We start from the raw sequence: 20970 nt of genomic DNA on the forward strand, positions 1-20970 counted from the left end.
CTTACATTAAGCCAATTGTGTTCATAATATTAGCACATCAGTTAAAAATAGCTGATGAAGAAATAACCTTACTTGATTTCTTCTCCTTTTTCTTCTTTGTCTTCTTCTCAACCACCTGAACTTCTAAGCAGCAGATTTTTCGAGACTGTAAGAGACATGAACAGTAAAATACCTCATGGCAGGGAATTTTCTGATGTGACATTCTGTTTCCTAGTCTAAATAGGACACAACCAGGGCAAGGTGGGAGTGCAGTGTGGATGAACATGGCTTGGCAGAAGGGAGAAGATAAGGACAAAGTGCTTTCAGGGTCCCAGAGATGCAGAGGACTGATATTAAAAAAATTCATGAGCAAACAAAAATAATAAATGAGAAAATGTCAGGGGTGAGAAGTCGCTGTGTAAAATCCACAGTTATGAATGCAGGACATGATATGTGCATGGGATAGGACAAACCCTCTCACTTCAGCAATATGGGAATTTGGGAGGAGTGATGTCTAAGGAAGAATTCACTGCTGCACTGATGTCTCAGACCTAAACCACTTCCACATGTTTCCTTTGCAACAGCAAAGGGGTTTTGGGATGGGGGATGTCCATGCTGTTCCAGTCACAGCCTCTCCAGAGGTGCCATCCACAAGGATGTGTCATGGTGAAGTGGGAAAGGGCAATGTTTCAGTGCTGGCTTTCTCATTCAAGGGGTATGTTGTCATGATGACTGTGAGTCAAGTGAAACAAGTGTGGCAGCAGGACAAGAAAGATGATGAAATACAACACTCACCACTAACACTCCATTAGTAATGATGGTTTCAGGAGGGCCTGAACTAGGACCCAGAAAGAAAGAATACATTTATAATAACTCATTAAAATTACAGTATAGTTCCTAAGCCCCACCCTTCTCCTGATTTTCCTCTTGCATATTTTTAGCTGCATATTGGATTTGAAAGAAAAGTCCCAGGAAACCTGTTGAACAACTTTCCTCACTCTACTATGTCAGGGAACAATTGTAATCCTACTGGCTCATTCAGTCCTGGAGCTCAGCAAAAAAAATGCCAAAGGTGCTCTGAGGCCAAACCATGTAGTGTTTATATGCTGAGTCCCAAGCTGAGGCCATGGATGGTTACATAGAATCCAATTTTAAAAAAACCACAGTTCATTGAATGATGGAACAATAAGGGCTCTGGATCACAAGTCCAGTGCATTATTCCATATTGTGTTTCGAAGGGGTGGACCCTCTTGCTGATCTCAAACACAAATGCATAACAAACCAGCAACATTCTGGTCTTAAATAATGTTCACTACAGTAGACAAAGAAAAGGATTTAGGATGTTCTCCCTGTTTGCCTGAAGTTCGTGGGAGGTCATCCTGGCATGCTCCCATTTGTCGACACAGCTCATAGCACAGATTCCTTGGGAATGATGCACTCTGGACAATCAGACCAGATTCTTTCATGCCTCTGAATTGCTGTTTCTTTTTGCTTCAGGTTATGTTGCATTTCATGTTTACTCACATATTATCCAGGGCAAATCCCACCTCCAACTCCTCTTGTCTCTGGAAAATAAAGAAAGGAAAATGTTTTTGGTTTATTGGCAGTTCTCATAATGCAAGTTCTCATTCTCACAATCTAGGTATGTGTGCACTGTTTGTGACAGGCAGAGCATTTAAAATAGAGGCACACACCACCTCACATCTTGAACCTCAAGATTCTTTACTGATAGGAAGCTTGTGGATGGCTGTCATAGCAGTTTCTAACACAGAAATTGTTTGGCTTGCCTGCTTCTGCAGGGGCCTGAAGGACAGACCTCAGAGGAGATGCTGTCTCATTCCAAGTCTGCCAGCAAAGAGAAAGGGGATCTGCTGACGGAGAGAGTCAAAGCCTTCTGGTGTCAGGAGGAGAAATGGTGACATGCAAAGCAGTTGTGGAAGAGGAGAACATCTTTGTCTGGCAACAAGTTGAGGGCTTTGGGACAGACAAATGTAAATTTGACATTAAGGCCTGGTCTGTGAAGTGGTGAAAAAGAGTATAATCCCCAGGGGAAAGAAAGCACAGGTAAGAGGAAGACAAAAGTGGAGACAGAAGGGGTGATGAACAGTGAAGTGAGATCATGCTGTAGGCTACTTAGTTGCTCAAATTACCCACTGAATTAAAGGCACCAAAAAGTTAATAATACAGGACAAAAAAAATTACAAAGGCTTGAAGGGTATGAGCTCTAACTGTTGTAGCTGTGCAAATACAATAAGAAAAGGCTTGGATATGACACCTGTAACCACTCAAAGTAATCAGCTGGGTTACAACTAGCCAAAGTTTTAATTTCACCAGAGTTTAGTGGAAGTCCGCACACTGCTTAGGTATTTTGCAAGGAATGAAATTGTCAAATAAGGCATTTAAAGAACTGCAGTGTGGAGCTTGGGTGTGTGTAGATAAGGTAATTCCTCAACTGAATGGTGCACGACAGATGCACAAGAAACTAGAAGGGAAATGGAAAAGGAGAATGATAGAACATGCTGGGAGGTGGGATGTACAACTTTCAGTCTCCCTGAACATTCAAAATAGGATTATTTCTTTCTGCCAAGCTGGGTGGCATGGCTTAGACTTTATTTCAACATCCATGTCACAGTCCATAATTAGCAACTAGTCTGGTTTGACATTTAGTTCTGATCACAGAGTTTTAGCTTCCTAATTATTAGGCTAAGTAATAAGTTATGACAAAAGCATCAGGTACAGGCATGGACACCCTCCTTGACCCTCAATGGGGGCAGGCTCAGCAAAGTGACAATTTGGCCAAGACACCTGAAATTTGTGAGCCTCTGTGGCCAACACCAAACCCTTCCATGTGCCTACAGATCCAGGTGTGAAGAGGTTTTCCCATGTCAGGGAGAAAAACAACTTACTTTTATGTGGCTATGCAGCTGACACGCAAGAAGGAAAAAAGGCAAAATTTTACAAGTAGTATTTTAGACAGAAAAGCTAACAAACACATTCTTGCCAAGCTATTCCATTTTTATTTCAGACCTCACCTGTGAATCACACTTGAAGTGCATGAAGACTTCCTCTCCCAGGGAAAGTTTGGCTATGTCGAAGTACACTGTGAAGAGGTGGTCATCCTGAGTAACCACGTCCTTATCATAGAGTGCCAGCTCCAGCACATTCTGGGAAAGGAAAGAAAAGAGTTTAGGAATGTGTCAGGTTTTATTTGAAGCAGGATATCTTGGGGACAACTGTTTTAGTCAGCTGCTGTGAGAAGTGGGAGGACATAAAGAAAAAGAACAGGAAGGGAAGGAAATGGAGAGGAAATCAACTGCGTGTTGGCACCAGCCTATGGGGTGGAATGAGAGGAAATCACAGACATTTCAAATGCCTTATTCTGTCCATGCCTGAGGGAGAAAATCTTCTTTCATGGCATGGAAAACCATCATGAGGATATGAGTTATTCTCACATCTTTCTGCATCTTTCCTTGCCTCTTGAGAAAACTGCTTATGTCCCTTTGCAAAAGGATAAAACCTCTCAGTTGCTCCCTAGGTCAGTTACCAGAAAAGTCCCAGTTCAGTACCTTAACCTGACTCTGGATCCTGAAGTAGAAGGTTTCATTCCAGACTGGATCTTTGCAATTCTTGATGGCTTTAGTCTGAAATTTTTCATTTGAAGCAGTTGGCAGCCAAAGGCTCACGTAGCAATCAGTATGGCTCACTGTATGTTAAAAACACAAACACCTCTAAAATGAGAATTTGCTCTAGACGAAGGAATGAATTGAACAATATGAAGTTTTGTTTTCAAAGAGAGACACTATGATACATATTGGCATATTTGTTCAACATAAACATTACCATTTAGGTAGGAGGAATGGAGAAAAAAGAAGGGTGACATGACTCTTTAAATAAATGGGATGAGAAATATAATAAATACATTAAACGGGAAGGGCTTTCTCCTCCTTCTTTGTCATCAAACAATCAGTTTAGCCAAGGATAAAAAAAATCCAGGACAAATGCAGCAAGTGTTAAGGAAGCAAAGTGGTATCTTCTCTTTTAGCCAAACAGAATATTAAAAAAAGCTTCCTGATTTCTGCATGAGTAAAGATACAATCTTCTATTATATTTTTGTTCCAGGCCGGCATATGAGGAGCTACAAAATGTAACAACATCTGATGGGCTTTTATCTGGGAATGCTGGCACACAGAGAATTAGGGTATGGTAGTTTGGATTACTTAGCATTGAGAAAGCTTTGAGTACAAGCTAAATTTGAGATAAGGCTACTCAGCTTTCAGTATTTACTAAATTAGTGCAACCATTTTGTGTTCTTTGTTACATAAATATACTCCAGAGGAAAACATGGGAGATCTTTCCCCATTTTTTGCTTTCAACAGACCGCAGAGTTTTTACTGCTCCCTTTGGGGACACAGAGAAATGTGTGTGATAGGCACAGCTGTGACCTTATGGAGTTACCTCTCCACAAAACAAGGACTGATGCAAAGAAGGAAACTGTGTTCATTGCTGGAACCAGCACACCAATGATGGAAATTTCTCCATTCTTGGAAGAAACCTAGAAAGCACCTTTTCTTGGAGCAGGACTGGCTATTAGCCCATGGAGGTGACAGGGACTATATAGTGCACTGCAGATACTCACAGACATCTGCCTGGTGGATATTTCTTGCTCTTATGACTCTTACAGTCAGTAAGTAACATAGAGAGGATTCTATCTGCAGGGAAAAAAAAAACGTACAAAAGACAGGAATGAATGCTAAAGTTAGACAGCATATTTAGAAGACAGAAGTGATCAAGGGAGATAAACACCCAAATCAGGAACAATTTAGTTGAATTTTCTATGTGATTATGAAAGGGCCAATACATTTATTTCCCTGCTAATATCTAAATCAAGACTAGACTGAAATAGTTCTTTTATTCTGTAGCATGATTTGAGGATTTATCTTATTAGGGCATTTATTTGTTTCTAATCTAAAATCTTACTGCACAAAGTGCTAAGATTCAGTCCCAGCTTTTTTAAATTTCCAAGGTAGAAAATGAAGAGATGCTTCAGACCTTTTTCAAGTGATAAAAGTATTATTGTGGTGATTACTTTTATCCAGTCATTACATACATTTGGTCTCCTGGGTTATGGGATATGATTTTCTCATATTCCTGCTCTTTTAAATGTACAGTACTCTGCAGAGCTGAATGCTGACCTCCGATCCCAAAACAGATTTTAGGATCAGAGAAAGAGATTGCTGCTTTGCACTTCCTCCATGCTACTTACTATTCATGTGTTTTTCATTTACAGGCATATGGCTGCCCTTGTGAGCTAAGGTCACCTCTGACTTTTTTATTGTGAAAAGTTTATCTCTAATTTTGAAGTAGGTAAACTCTTCACATCTCAAGTTTCTTTGCACTGTTTTGCATAAGAAGTGTAAACAATGTTTTACACCTGATAAGAAACTCTTGTTTGTTCCCTTTGGCTTCCCTCTTTCATATTAGCCCATGTTTCTGACCTCATGCATGACTTCTTAGCCTCTCATATTGCTGCTCTGATCTTATATTGGAGTCCAAACATGAGCTCGTATCTGCTCTCCCTTTACCATGAAATAAACAAATAAATAACTTCCATATAACCTTTTATTTCTACCACCATGGATAGGGGGGGGAAAGATACAACATGCTGGAATATAAATCAGCAGGAAACTTTTGCTCCAAAAGACCTAAAAGTCACTTAGCACAACTACGGGGCCATGGACAGGTAGAGACTCCACCTATACTGCAAAATGACAATGAAAGACTATTGCCAGCCCTGAAGTGGCATTAGCATGACACTGACTTCATTAAACCCACTGAGATAAAAGTGTGACACAGGTACTGCAGGAAAGGAGAGCAAGAATTTTAGTTGGACTGTGAGCAGAACAGTTTGGTGTGTACTGTGTTAATAGTATTATAAAAAGTGAAGTGCATCAGCATTCATAGGCTTAATGGAATATATGTCCATGTGATGTCACTCCAAATGTTTAACCTGAGTGTATCAATGCAGGCAACCAGGGCTAGTGAATACATGTTGTTGAGACTGGCGGCAGTTAGCAAATAGGCTAATGAAGAAACAGGTAAAATCAGTCTCCAGGTAACCAAAGTATCCTGTTATAGGAAAAGGCACCAAGAACATTCATACTGTTCAGCTGCACAGCAGGTCACTGGATGTGCAAATCAAGGATGTCAAACCACTGCAAAGGGTCCCAAGAGTAGCTGTGAATCAGACCACCAAGGACACTTGAATTCATGTCTAAATCCTAACTCCTAAAGGCACAGAAATGAGGCAGGTACAGAAAGTGCTCAGTAATTACAGAACCAATAACTGATGCTGCCAGTGGCTGGCTTTGGAAAAGGCAGTTCCTGGAAGGGCTTAACTCAGTTTCATGGATCAGATTCCCTGAAGCCACCTTCATGGTGATCCCAATGTGCCAAGAATGCAGTGCAGATTGAATAAAATACTCAGGCATGTGGAGGTGCCCTTTCCTGACCAAGGAGCCTTGGCTTAGACATCACAGAGCTATAAATAACAAATGACCAAAATCCTGTCAGCTTTGTGAGTTTTGCCTAAAATATCTGAGGTGTTTGGTGTGTTCTTCTGAAACTGCTGTGACCCCTGAAGAGTTGTATTTGGGGGTATATTTTCTCATCTTTGGGTTTTCCATTCAGCTAATCAAGAAAAGGTTGGCTGCTCCTTAAACTGTGAGCACAATGCCTGCTGCTCAGCAACTTTACTCATCACAAAGGAGAACAAGGGAGAGTTCCTAATTATTACTAAATGGCTTCAAACTAGAGAGAGGAAGAGTAAAGAAACTTTTCTAGCACATCTAGTCCTTTCATTTCCTAGAGGAAAGATTTCATGTCTGAAGTCTCCTGGGAATCTACTAGTTTTTACTAGAGGCCAGAAGAGAGATTAATTCAGGAAATCAGGTGTTGAAAATCAACTTTAAGATTCTGCCATACTATTGTAAGAATAAATGGCATAATTTCCTAGCTCTTGCCATGTACACTGGCAGTAAACTTGAACTTGTGCTTTAGCAAGACATATGTAGAGAAAGCCTATTGAAGACCATCCTTTTAAAGATATTAGTCTTGTTTAAACAGAGGTTGTTCCCCATGTGCCAAGGACAGGAAACCACACTAAGAATGTAACGTGAAGCAAGACTATGTAAGTGGGATGATCAAAACAATAAGCGGGACAGTGTTTCATGGAGGGAGCTGGATGGGTTACAGTAGCTAATTACATTGTTTGGCAGATGCTGAACCCTATCTGTTTTCACCCAGCCGCCACCCAGCAGGAAAGTCCCCTTTACAGTTTCCTTTTGAAATTTTCCTTTGCGGTACCTTTATAAGAGAAGTCCTCTGTTTCCCATCAGGATTCAGCTGCATAGTTCCGTCTCCTTGTTGAGAGGTTTGGGAGATCAGGTCCTGGAACGAGAAGGGCCAACCTTATCCCTGGAAAAACCATCATGTCTCTTAAAGGCAGTCCTCATTGGGAGTTAGGAATTTCAGAGCCACAGGGACAAGGAGCCCATGGTCAGTGCTGGCTGTAGAGCCTTGGCAGGAACTGGGGTTTCCTGCAGTGCCCGGTGCCATTGCCTGGGCTGTGCTTGCCCCAGTAAGCCTGAGCAGAGGCGTAGCAGCCAGGTAAGGTCCACCCTTCATGACACACGGGGAGGGGAAGCAGGTCCTGGCCCTGGCTGTTAAAGGAACAGCAAACCTGTCTCCCATAAACACACCCTATCATTAATCTTTCGCCTTGAAGTACACCTCCATGTTATTTAATACTTATTCTATAAGTTGCGTATATCATGTCTCTGAAATTAATAAACTCTCTAAATATTCAAAATGCTCCTCTTGTAAATAAGCTCTTGCTCCCCAAGAAGCTTGCATTTTCTTCCTGTGGTTTACTATAATTTTTAAAGTTTTGATATTGAGGTCTTGAAGCCTTGACTTCCTTCATCCTGTGTAGAGACATTATAGTCAATGGTAGGTCAAGAAAGTAGTATCATCTTTGCACTACATGCAGCACAACTGCTTAAGATCCCAGATGCCTTGCTTTGCTCTGCACCCTTCTTACCTGAGACAAAATGCCATCTTGATCCATCGTGCTCGCGTTCACACACACGTCCAGTGTTATCTGTGGCAATGCAATCTCACATCTCCTAGCTTCCACAGACACCAGGAGTTCAAAATGTCTCATATGCAGGTGAGCAACTATATTATAAACTGACTCAGAGCCCCACCTCTGACTGGTTTCTTAAAACCAGTTATTCCCCTCCCATTTTCTTATGGTAGGGAGCTGAACCCTGTGGTCAAATAAGTAGGAAAAAATACCTTTGCCTATATAGCAGGTGGAAGTATTGTGTTTGAGTCACTTTGCTCTACACTGGCCAATGGCAAGTCTATAACTAAACATTAGAGAAGGATGCCCTCTTACCTGAGCACTGAACTTTCAACTTAGCAAGCCCTCAAAGCCCACAGAAATACATACTCTGTAATAAGATACAGCAACAGTATATAAATTGAATTTAGGTTAACTGTGATGGTAAGCAGATAAAATAAAACAGCTAATAAGAAAAAAAAACCAAATGAGAGACACAACACTATTGCTCTCAGACTAACCTGGTTATTGCAAAAAAGAGTTTAAGGCTTTCTGAACCACATGCCCCTATAGTCCCAGGTCTAGGCATGCAGAGCAGCACACTCCTTTGGTGGTTTATATCTACTCAGCCAAGGTCCAGCAGGGCTGGGTATCTCCTCAAGTCATTGTACTCCTTCTCTCTTCTTTCCTATGGCTTGTTATTATTATTTTTGTGTTTAGATCTGGAGTCCTGAAGCAATGACTTTCCTTAGCTTAGCTCCACCCCCATGAATACTTCTGCATGGTTTTCCAGCTCAGACTGACTCTGGCTGCAAACAAGCTGCATTTAAGTGCTCCTGTCTGACCCAATGAAACCTGCCAGCCAGATGCAGAACTCAGCCCTGACCTCACACTGTCCCCACACACCCTGACCTCTCCAAAGTCCTCAGCACAACTGTGACACCACTCCTGGGGCAGAACACCTGCCCCTGTCCACACACAGCTGACGCCTGGGCCATCAGAACTGGCACAGCTCACAGCTCACTGGAAGAGGATTAGAAAAGGCAGCCAAAGACTGTTGCATCATCCACAGATCATAACATATCTAGCTTTCTGGGGAAAGGGATTCCTTTGGCTTTCCTGCTTCCCCAGTACATTGTCTATGAGCAAAAAAGTGCTCATTCCCTGAGCATTCTTGAGCTTACCGGTCAAACATTGCCACCGGCCAGCACAGGTCCCCTCTGCACATTCCCTTGGAAAATAATATCAACAGTCATCACAGCCAACTTGGTGGAATAAATTTTTGCCATAGGCTACGGTATTTCATAACACCATGAAGGGTTGTGTCTACACTCTAGCAAGTTTCGCCTGTGTGCCAGCTGCAATGATGTAGCTTGATGCAATGCATTTTGCATTAGGTCACAGAAAATTGGCAGCATTGGCATCTGTCAGTCATGTTTAAAGACAGTGCTTTACTATGACATCTGCTTAGAGGGCAAAGCTATAAACCAGACTGTCCACCAGGATGGGCCCTCTGAGGCTTTCACTCCCATAGTGCCAGTGGCCAAAAAACTCTCATTTTCATGAACATCATTTGCAATCTACATCAGAGACAGCCCTTGCAGGAGGGAGGGACCATGGCTCACTCTGTACTCCTGCAATCTGTCCCTTGAGACATTCCTTTATCCATGATACAAGCAAGTCTTTGGTATGCTCTTTGCAGAGATAAAAACAGTTTTGTTTTCCAGGAACAAGGAACACACTGTGAACCTGAAGCATATTATTGAAATGCCTGAATATGCGGAGCAAGGCAGAATGTTCATTTTGCAAACAAGCCTTTATTGTCTGGTAGTGTATACACACAATTTTTACACATAAATAACATTTCTTCAGAACTGGAGGCGGCACGAGTTTAACACTAAAAACTACGGAGTTTTTTCACAAGAGGGTTTTCATGTAAAAATGGAGGCAATTCCCAGGATTATATGCAGAGCACATAGTGTCATATTTCTGATCATGACTAGCGAAACTACCACAGAACAAACAAACAAAAAAATATCAGCAGAAGTGCACAGTTGTTCAAAACCTAAAGATTTTCAAACGTTAATATTTATGCTGTGATCTTTAGGCTTGCAACATTAGGCTACAGTTGCACAAAAAGGCAAGTTTTGTTTTGATATAATAAATGACTGAAGTGTTGGAAAAGTCATTGTGAATCAATTTGTAAAGATAATTTGTCATCTCTCCTTGAACATCCTCAGAGCATCATTCTGTAACAAGCCAAACATGTTATTTGGCTGTGAATGAAACCTGTTCTTTTCAGGTTGGGTTCCCTGGGCTGACGAGGTAGGCAGTCTATTAAAAAGAAGTTATGTTTCAAAACAAAGATGTTTTGTAAAATATTAACATGAAATGTTTCAACTTACCCAAGCATTTTCCCTGGTTTATTTTAGTCCCACATTATAATATCTAGTTGATAGATGTTTTTCTGACTGAATAGACACTTTCTTCAAAATTTTCCCAGTTGTCTTTAGGATGTAAAACTTATTAATAAAGCGTGTTTTCAATTTGACTTGCTCCTGGAATGCAAAAGTTGTTATGGATTTATAAATAATTTTTACAGCTCACCCTCAGCACAGTTCAGAACAGTTAAAAAAGGCACTTTCAATAAAATGAAAAATGAAGGAAGTTTAAAAATGCAAGCCCAAACAAATGTAATTGGTGGTTTTGTGCTAGATCCCATGCATGGTCTTTGGATTGTTTTAAGATGGTCTTAGTTGTTGCAGACTACTGACTCACTTCTGCTCAGTTTGTGCAGACAGAACCAAACAAATAATAAGTTTTGTTAATAGGCATATGACCTAAACTGTTTTCATGGAGTAAGACAGCAAAGTTTTCATTGTCTATTGGAAGTAAAATATTTTCAAGTACTTTTTTATTTTTTTAAATTTAAGAATGGTATTTTATTATAAGAAATAACAGGGGGAAAAGGACCCAGGGTGTTTTATTTTGAAAGCTTCAAATTAAAGTGTTGAGGTTTTATATACTGTCTCAGTACAAACCAATTAAAACTGACATAAATTAACACAGAATTTTGATATGTGCCCAAATTAACACCCTTTGCTTTAAAAAAAAAATTTATGTGAAAAGTCTTACGCCACTTCCCCCTAAGTTGCTCCTTCCCATCACATATGATTCATTCACAGCCCAAGAGAGCCCAGGATGTGGATGCAAATGATGGGGCTGGTTGTGTGCACACACTTGTCCCTCTTACATTTCCAGCCTCTGTGGCTGCTCTTTGGGACACTTGCAAAACAGAGTTGGCCCAGGGATCCGATACCAGCTTCCAGTTGTGTTTCAGATCCTCTTTGTTTTCCAGGGCTGGTTGCACCTTGTGTTCCACAAAGCAGAATTGTGGGAGCAGAAGTTTATACTCCCTTCTTATGGCCTGTAGGTGTGTTGGCTGGGTTGTATAACTGTAGCACTGTGGTGGTAAAAAATTATTGTCCTTTATGTCATGTATTATAATAAGTTAGGCTTAAAATCATGCTATTTAATAAATCTAACAAGTATTTTAGGCAAAGAGTGTTCTACAGACAACCTTAACTTATGGAACAAAACATGTAAAAATTTCCCACACAATGTCTTTGCTTATAGAGACCACTTCTTGGGAATGGAAAAACCCCAGCAAGTCACTGCACCAGCTGGGGTAGTTTCTGCAGTGCAGAATGGCCAGTGTTTGAAAAAGCTGTGTCCCTTCTGGGTCCTAGAGCATGAAAAACTCCTCTGAGAAGATAAGGGCAGTTGGATAGGCAATCAGCACATTTTCTGCCTTCTCCTTTGCATCGCTGTCTGCAAGGCCTGCATAATCATCTGAGAGTTGTTGAGGATGTTGTACTCGCTGAGATTCAGCAGCTTGCGGTAGTTCTCATCGGTGTATCTGACTGAGAACATGCAGTACGGGGAACAGCGGCTGGTCAAATCAAGTTGGCCTTCCTCCATCTCTGAGCAACAGCGCTTGACACCTGGAGGGAAAGAGTTGTTGTTGCCGTGACACGATGTGTATCTCAAGCAGTGTCAAACTGTCCACAAAAGCTCAAAGAGTGGGACTTTTCTCCTGAAGAAAATTCATAAGGTTTAAATGCACAATGCAGGTCATCTATTGCCACCCTAGTCAAGAGAACATTGTGGGTCTGAAGTGAGGAGGGCACAAGGGAGAAGTGAGGGATGGCATTGTAATGTTCATCTACAGCTTACTCAGAAACATCTGTCTCATTAAAGCCATGGATCAGGCAAGGATGTCAGCCTGAAAGGGCACTCCAAAAGCCACTATCAATGTGCTGCAGGTCTTGTCATGGGCAGCTGGGATTTCTATGAACTTCAGCTGAGGAAGATTAATTGCTAGTAAGAGAATAGAATTTAAGCAAGAAAGGAGCAATAGAAACGTGGAAACTGAGAGTTCTTGCAATGCTGAATAAGGTGCAGGGCACCTGCCAACAGGATCCATCTCTGCCTTTCTGTTTCTTGTGTCACGCAAATTCCACAACAGCAGAATTTTGGACTTAACCTCCCTGCTACCAAGGAGCAGAGCAAATGCATCCTACTAACGTGCAGTAAAGAAGAGGAATACAAAGCAGGTGGCCTGGCAGAAAAAGAGTGACAGGCCCTGAATACAGCCCAGTCAATAAAATGATCCCCAGGCTGGTGCTGTACCAAAATGAGACACACTGATCTTAACATTGCAGGAGTTCAGCCTGAAAGGCAGGTTCTCGCTCCCCCACCATTCATACGTGACACTATGGTTCCTCAAGCGTAGAATTAAATACCCAGACAATAGACAATATATTCAGGGGGAAATAATCTGAGAGAGCTATACTTTTCACAGGAAAAAAAGCTTTTTCAGTTAGGTAGGAACACTTCAACTAACAAATGGGAGAGAGGTGAAGGTAAACACCATCCAAAAGACACAGGCTGTGTCTATTCTCTTAGGGCCACGAGGAAGACATGACTGAACATAACAGCTTTGGCAGGGATGGGGAAAACAAGTTTAATTAGCTAAAGTGCTCCCCCATGAACCCAGCCAGCAAAGATGGCCAGCAGCAAAGAAGAAGCTCTGGCTGAGTCAGGGAAGCAGTGGTGTCTTTTGTTTAATGTTTTGCCACTTCTTGTAACTTACCCGGTGCTTTGTACTCTTGGAAGGTATCATTCACAAGGGGAAGAAAAATCACAATCGGACATCCTGGCAAATCTGAATCTTGGAAAATGTAGCACTCCTTCAGATTTTTCTTATCTTCGTCAGTCAAAGAAATTGTTGGGAATGGGATTTTCTGTTCTGAGTAGTATTTACATGCCTTATCTAGAGACTGGAGGATCACAAAAATGGTCAGCACTGGAAATCAACTTCGTTGTCTAAAGACCCCAAATTGTCATCTACTATTAAGGTTTAGTGACTCAGATCCATAGGGTGAGTTGCTTCTTATCAAGGGTTACTCTACACATAATTACCACACATAGTAACCACATTGCTAATCACAAGCTGTAAACCCAGTTGCAGAATTAAAGAATTCACCCAGGACACTGCTTTTTTAAAAAAATTGAAACAATTTTCAGAAGTTTAGGGTAAAGCATGAGTTTCAGCAAATGAAAGAGCCTGTGTTTAATATATTGTCTAGAATTAAACAGAAAAGAAAACCACAGCAAGAAAATGTTTAAGGTATCTTATTATGTGCTTGGAAGCCAGGAGATAACAAAGTTAAGTTTGGATGTGCAATTATGTCTCTGCTTGTGTAGGCATTATGACACAGTGTTAATTGAGCCTGATATTCTACTGAGAAAGCCTGAAGTACTGGGCTATGCTATATCTTTTCCCTGAAATTTTAATAAAATATCATGTCCTAATATGCACTGTGTTATTTACTCTGCACCACCTAAGAGTGAACACTACCAAGCAGAAAAAGGCTTCTACTAAAGTACTTGAAATGGTAGCAGCCTTTTTTTGTAAGTTTTATCTAGACAATGAATGAGGCTGAAATAAAACTTCATTACATCTGTCTCATGCAACATACAGCTTATTAGCATTACCACAGCTGTTCTCATTCTCAAAATGTAATTCTACTTAAGCAGGCCAAAGTACTTAATAGTGAGTTTTCAACTAATCTCAGTTTCTGACATAAAAAGATCCAAACTTCTTTTCTGCCAACCCTTATAGACAGCTAATTAACTTTATCTCCATGAAATGGGGTTTCTGCAGGAAGATGCTCATCACTGAATTTTACTCGTAGCATCTTATTTGTCAGCCCAGAAATCATCTGCTGTTGATATCCACTTAACCCTTTTTATATTCTAACTTGAGTCAGAAGAAATCACTTCCTCATCTTTATGAATATTCCTGTGCAGGGTCTGGAAGCCTGCTTGATTCAGCATAAAGCAGAAGAGGCTCCTCCCATCATTCTGGAAGAGATCATGCTGACACCCCCTTGAATAAACCAGCAAGAAAGAGTCCAGGAAATAGGAAAAATATTAATCACTACAGTGAAAAATGTAGGAGAAGGAAGATGTTATAAACTGAACAGCTGATAAAACCAGCAGTTCTAGATGCTACAGGCTGGGCATTTACAAGTAAAAGGAAACACAACACATGGTAACAAGAACGTCCTCACCGATGTATGTGATCCAGTAGTATAACTTAGATATATGATGACATCCACTTCCCTCTGTGGCCTTAAAAGTGGTGCACTGCTGGTATTGATGAAAAATCCAGCATCTATCATGCCCAGGTGATCAGAATTTTGCATTAGCTGGTTGGGACGTGAGTCTAACACAGTGTCTAAAAGGAAAACATTTTTTGAGTAAGAATAGATCTGCAGATAATTTGACTGGAAAAAGAAGTGTAAGGTGGAACTGACCACTCCAGAGGCCTGGTCTAATTTAATTGCCACACTACTGGATTGTCAAACAGGCATGAGAAGGACTGCAAAACACCTAAGCTCCTATTCTGAAAAATCTGTGTTGAGTTTGCAGGCAATACATTCCATTAAGATGTCATGCTTGTTAGCGCCAGTCAGCTAGGTCTAATAATTAACCTAAATCCGCCTTACTTCATTTCAGTCATTGTTTCATCTTCTCTCACTGATTTGGAGAACGAAATATTTTCAACCCTTTATACATTCAGACTCGTGCCTCCCACTCAGTCCCCACTTCTTTGGACTAGAAAGCCCCATTCCTTTCCAGTTTTCTCTTATAGGTGATATTTTCTTGGATATTTCAGGTGCCTCTGAAGCTAGAGGTATAATCTTGCCAAATTAAGCCTCCTCCCATGTTCACTCTGCTCTCTGCCACTTTAAATTTGGTTCTGCCAGCTTCAAGTCTACCCTCTCAGTCTGGACTGCAGAGGTCTCAGCTGAAGCAAATGAATACAAACATTAAGTCTTAAATACCTGGCAACACTGAAGTCTTAGTGTCTTCTCTCTATTCAGAAAATAAATGTTCTCTCGGGAGGATTTTTATCCCCTGCCAAGCCGGACAGGCTTCTTTCCTAAATTCCCCACCCCAAAAGCACCTGAAAATGATGCCAGTTAAATATTAGCTGCCATCACCTTTCCACCGACAGAAGTGCTGGTTCTCCATGTAGTTGTTATGCAGCTGGTAGCCCTTCAGGAAATTGTGGTGCTGGGCGACAGAGAAGCGGTCGGTCAGTGCTCCCCGAAGGGCGCTGGACAGGGGGCCAGGGGGGGTGTACATGCGAGTCCTCAGCTCGTGGGGTCTTGTGGGCAACACTGGGTCTTCATCTAGAGGAGGGGAGAAAAAATGCTGAACTGCTTGTTAACTAATATTCCCTGTTGGTTGCCCTGGTGCAAAGGAGTTCTCAGGGGCTATTCTTGGATGATTCACTAAACACACACAAACTCTTCTGAAGGAAAGGAGTGGCTGCTGGACAAAGCTCTGCTGATGGTCTTAAGCTTTGGCCTGAAGACAGTTCATCAGAAGCAATCTTTAGTCTTGGGAAAAGGACACCTTGAGGAAATCAAGCAATTCAGAAAATGTTCAGTCAGAAATTAAATATCCTCACAGGAAGATAGCATGAAACAGATGCAAGCATGGAGAAAAGGGGGCTGATAAATATGCTACTGCTTAGTCAGATGGGCAACAACAGCAACAACAGGGTCTATTGCAACAGTGACAGCTGCTACCCAATAATCACTACATGAGCATACGCTTAATCAGCAGAGTGAGAACACCCCAGGAAAACCTGGGGCATACATTCACATTCAGAAACTATGGGTAGTTTAGGGGGTGGATAGATGGCATGTGGGTGAAAAGCAGAAATGGCACAAGGTGTGGTTTCTAGAAATGACAATCTGCTTTGCCAGCCCAAGAGGCTGAGAGTGCAGCAGGAGAGACTTGGTGGTTTCCATGATTGCACAGATGTATTTCTGCATTTTTCAGGATGTCTGTAATTATAGTTACAATCATATTAAGTGATTTAGCAATAAAATCATGGTTTCTATATTGCTTCAGAAAATACCCTCTGGGCCTCATTTATCTTTGTATCAGTATGAATCCAATGCAGTGATTACTGTACTGAGTAATAAAATAAAAACCCAGGAAATATTGATTAACCAATTGATACTAAGGTTTATTCTCTGCATAGGCAGTAAAAATTACCATATCCTCTGCTGTTGGTTCTTGGTTCTATATGGATAAGTGAGAACGGTAATGCCAAAACACTTCCTGAGAAACATCTGACCCCTCTAAAACATCCTCTGAAGGAACCAGTAGAGCTTTAGTAAGTGTTGTAACTACAGCAGCCTTTCCCTGATTACTTTCTTCCTCTTAGTCTATACAGTGTGAGGGGAAGTTGCTATCACTTAGTAAGATCCTCTGATACCATGTAGGAACCCAGAGTGCTGAGAATATTTCTCTGCCTATTTTGAAGGGTTCTTACCCCCCTGAACAACACTGTTTTAACCTCCAACCTTGGAAAAAATTACCAACGGTCAGACAAGAACTAGAAAATACAGTGGTGTGAATTAGGTGATAGACTACTATGTAAGATTGTCACAGGGTGAAAAATTTAGAGGTTTTGGGCTTCTCTTTGTAGTAAATAGATAAGAGTAAAAAATATCAAAATGGAGGATTGTTGTTCTCTAAACCTTCTTCTCCTTCTTCTACTACTCCATGTTCTGCAGTAAAAGTAGCTTGGAATGATTGGATAGAGAATTCCTCAGTTCCTGCCCATGTTACTGAATAATTGGTAGGAAAGTGAAAATAATATACATTTTTAGTAACTATTGGTTAAATTATCTTTAAAAGGCTGTGCAAATCTTGATAATGAGAGACTTCTCTCCTGCTTTCTGTGCTCTATGCTGTACCTGGGTCACGCTAGTGGCTCTGTTCCTCTGATAAGACTTAATAAAGATCTGGAAGCATTGAAACTCCAGGAAAAGTCTCAGTTTATCTTTGAAACTCCTTGCAAGGACTTTTAGAAAATTCTCTCCCATCAGGAGGAATTTGATTTACAGCATGGTTCAGTGTCAATACCAGCTTCAGCAAAGTTGACAAGATGATGCCAAAAGCCATACAGGAAAATAAATGACCATAAATGAAAGGCTAAATAATTTCTCACCAACTTCTTCTATTCTGTCTTGTGTCCATTTCTTCCAGAAGTCCTCTGAACTGTGGGACAGTCCCCATATTTGTAACAGGTTCACAGAAAATATACTGCTCCACATACCTGGAAAAGGAATTAGTGAACACAAGGACACATTTTAACAAGAAAATGCCCATTTTCTTCTGTTTTGACCTCCTGGCTTAATTTTTTAATGGGCTTAATGCAAATATTTCTAAACTTCCATTCTATTAAATTTCTCTTAGCTTTCTGTGTCATTGTTTCAGTTCATGCTACCATCAACTTTGTGCCTAGCCTACTACATGGCTCTGCCACATGGTAAGGAAAGAAAAGGATGTGAGACAAGAAGAAAAAAGACCCACTCACTCAACAGGCAAAATAAAGAATTCAGATAAAACACACATCACAAACACTTCCTTTCCATCCCCATCTTCCGTTCTCCAGCTTATCTTTTTCTGCACTTACTCTGATCAGTAACTCTTTCAAACACCCTGAATTGTTTCAAAAGGGGATGAACTGGCTTTTCATATGTTTGGTTTGTAGGACAAGATTTCACACCACAGCTTGTAAAGGCTTATACATGCAGTGGGCTCCAGCTCCACTGTGCACTCTTTTCTCCATCCAGGATTGCCCCTCTCTGCCTCCCCACAGGGGCACTGGTGGCTTTGTTGACAAAACAGAGTGCCACCATTTCACCAGTCATTGTAAATTTAAATATGACTATCACAATTGGACTTAAGTTGGAGTTCAGAGAGGAATCAGAAGAATAACCAAAGAAGTGGGAGCTATTACTTTACAATGAAAGAATTAAGGAGCCTCATCTATTCCACCTCTAAGACACAGACAACTCATCTACCAAGACAGTGACAAGAAATTGAAAAAATATGCAGGTTTTTTTACTGTATTCTTTTGGATAAACTACCACTCCCATTTCCCAGCAGACAGTGTTCAGTACGTTAGGACAGAACTATCTACCCACTGGTTAACAGCATTACACCCCTCCAAAGTGCCTCTGTGCCAGGACAATGCTATACATCACCTTGCAGGTAGCAGATGCGGGATTCGGGGAGCTTTTTCAACAAGCGGCCCATGAAGAACTCGCTTCCGAAGTGCTCCGTGCGAATGAACGCGCCGTACTTCAGAAGTCCCACCTCGTAGGGAGTGAACTCCACCCACTCTGCAATACAGCCACAACGAGACACTTAGAGGGTTCCCAGGCAGGTGTGGGGAGAGTGGAAGCTCAGGTATACATTGGTCTGAGTTATGTTTAATATTTTGCCTTTGCAAAGCCTCACTCATAACTTAAGACCAAGTATGCTATGTGTGGTACTAATGGAGACAAAACTAGTTCTTGGCTTTCTTGGATATCCTCTCCAAGTGAAGTGCAGTTGTCTGATATAACTGCAGTGTGAATGAAAACCGGGACAGAAATTTCATGGGCCATAATTTTGTTTCCATTCAGAAATGATTCATTTTCTTGCCTCAACAACAAAAAAATTGATCTGAATTCTCTTTTTCCCCTTCTCTTCCATCTGATTCTCCACAGAAAAAAAACCCAAACAAAGAGGACAATGAGAAAAACAACAGATTCAGTTGGGAGACTGGAAAGTTGAAAGCCTTCCCAAACTGTACGATAACCACGTGGTCATTCTTCATACAGAAACAATACCTGGCCATTGAGAAAAAGCAATTCTTGGATAATTCCAATACTTCTCATTCTAGGTGGATGTGATGATACTTCAAAAATGGCCTTTCTGGCAGAATTTCTAGTGTGTATGTCTAGACAGTGAAATGCTGCTCCCCAAAACCCTTGTATTAAAATTGTAAGGCACGGAGGTGATGGTTATTTCTCCAAAAAGCAGCTAACACATCAGGATTGTTTTCTCCAAGTGCTACCAAGAAGAAAAGAGTGATGACAGGAATTCAGCTGCCAATTTCAGCCTCAAAGGATCCAAAACAACATCCTTACCTTTGAAATCATTGGTACTGTAACTGTCCCTGACGCAGACTGACACATAGATGGGCAGTGGGTTCTGGCCATCACACAGTGCTTCCTGCTGCTCTGAAAGCTTGTGGGGGTCTTTCTGGTATGAAGAAAAAGTGTTATGTGAGAGGAGATGGAAACAACACATGGTGAATTCACTGGCCCCAGTGCTGGAGGAGCCGGGCAGCTCCACCCCCAGCATGCAGGACATACCCCGGCAGCTCCATCACACAGAGCACTGCAGGTAGCCCCCCAACCAGCACAGAACAGGTCCTAGGCTCCAGCCTGGCTTTGTGCATGGATTCACAAAAAGATGAGGAGGGAGGCAACTATTTCTTCACACATCTGTATTTCCTAGGAAGTACTGCCCTGACATGTAGGAGGAGGGGTGGTCTGCTCCTTGTGCTGAAGAGTGTAGTGAGCTATCCTTGTCTCTCCTGAATCTGAAGGAAGCCCTTGAGCATGTTGATACTTAAATTCCTTTCCTACCACACAAAGCTATCACAGTCCAGCCTTGCAAGGGGACTGAAATTTGGCAGCAAATTATTTGCACCCCACCCACTTTTTCTTTTCTGAAAAAGCATTATTGTCATTGAAGAGGTTTATAAAAAAACATGCAATCTCATGAACTACTGGAAAATTTAACAGCAGCTAGTTCTGGAAAATTAGGGAGAGTTAATGGTTACATAGCAGTAGTCAGCACTGCTCAAAGGGGAAAATGTTTGGTTAAATTCTGAGGGGGACCTCATCTATCCGAGATTAAAAGAGAGGCATCTATTTAGCTCACACCTTTATTTAACATCTGTTATTCCTCTCTGTATGCATTTATGTTCTGTTTACTTATACATAATGCTATACATGTACTTATATAAAAATAATCCCTAATGAATGGTAGAACAACTGTAGCACTTCTGCCCCTGCTGGAGGACACTTCTGCTCAATCCTCAACCACTCACCCTTTCCCACTTTCCAAGTGCCAAAGCACACATCCTGGAACTGTGATCCACACGGGGAGACAAGGAAGCGGGCTATTTTACTGTAGGGGTAGAAACCCCTCCAGGTAACAGAGAAGCAGATCTGTAATTACTTACAAAAATTAGCATCACTTAAACCATATGAGTAGTGCTTATGAGCAAAAGTAAAATATGTACTTGCCTCCAGTGTACTTGCAGATCAAGTTACCTGCCAGTGGAGGCAATTCACTGAACATTCTAGCTGTTTCAGGGTTGCTTGAGATAGTTTTCACTCTGCTTTGCATTTTGAACTCGTTTTGCATGA

At 41.3% G+C, this 20970-nt stretch overlaps 1 protein-coding gene across 1 annotated transcript in view; it reads right to left on the reverse strand.

The window, feature by feature from the left end:
- The window catches only part of LOC138112053 (uncharacterized), a 54386-nt gene that overhangs the window by 8796 nt on the left and 24620 nt on the right, over window positions 1-20970 (reverse strand). The window contains 15 exon segments of the mRNA XM_069018741.1: window positions 73-145; window positions 775-817; window positions 1504-1544; window positions 3012-3143; window positions 3546-3682; window positions 4616-4688; window positions 7342-7425; window positions 8078-8166; window positions 11863-12105; window positions 13257-13443; window positions 14740-14906; window positions 15676-15867; window positions 17706-17813; window positions 18748-18885; window positions 19678-19792. Coding sequence (XP_068874842.1) covers window positions 73-145; window positions 775-817; window positions 1504-1544; window positions 3012-3143; window positions 3546-3682; window positions 4616-4688; window positions 7342-7425; window positions 8078-8166; window positions 11863-12105; window positions 13257-13443; window positions 14740-14906; window positions 15676-15867; window positions 17706-17813; window positions 18748-18885; window positions 19678-19792 — 1822 coding nt within the window.

This window comes from Aphelocoma coerulescens, chromosome 5 (assembly GCF_041296385.1).
Source record: "Aphelocoma coerulescens isolate FSJ_1873_10779 chromosome 5, UR_Acoe_1.0, whole genome shotgun sequence".
NCBI lineage: Eukaryota > Metazoa > Chordata > Aves > Passeriformes > Corvidae > Aphelocoma > Aphelocoma coerulescens.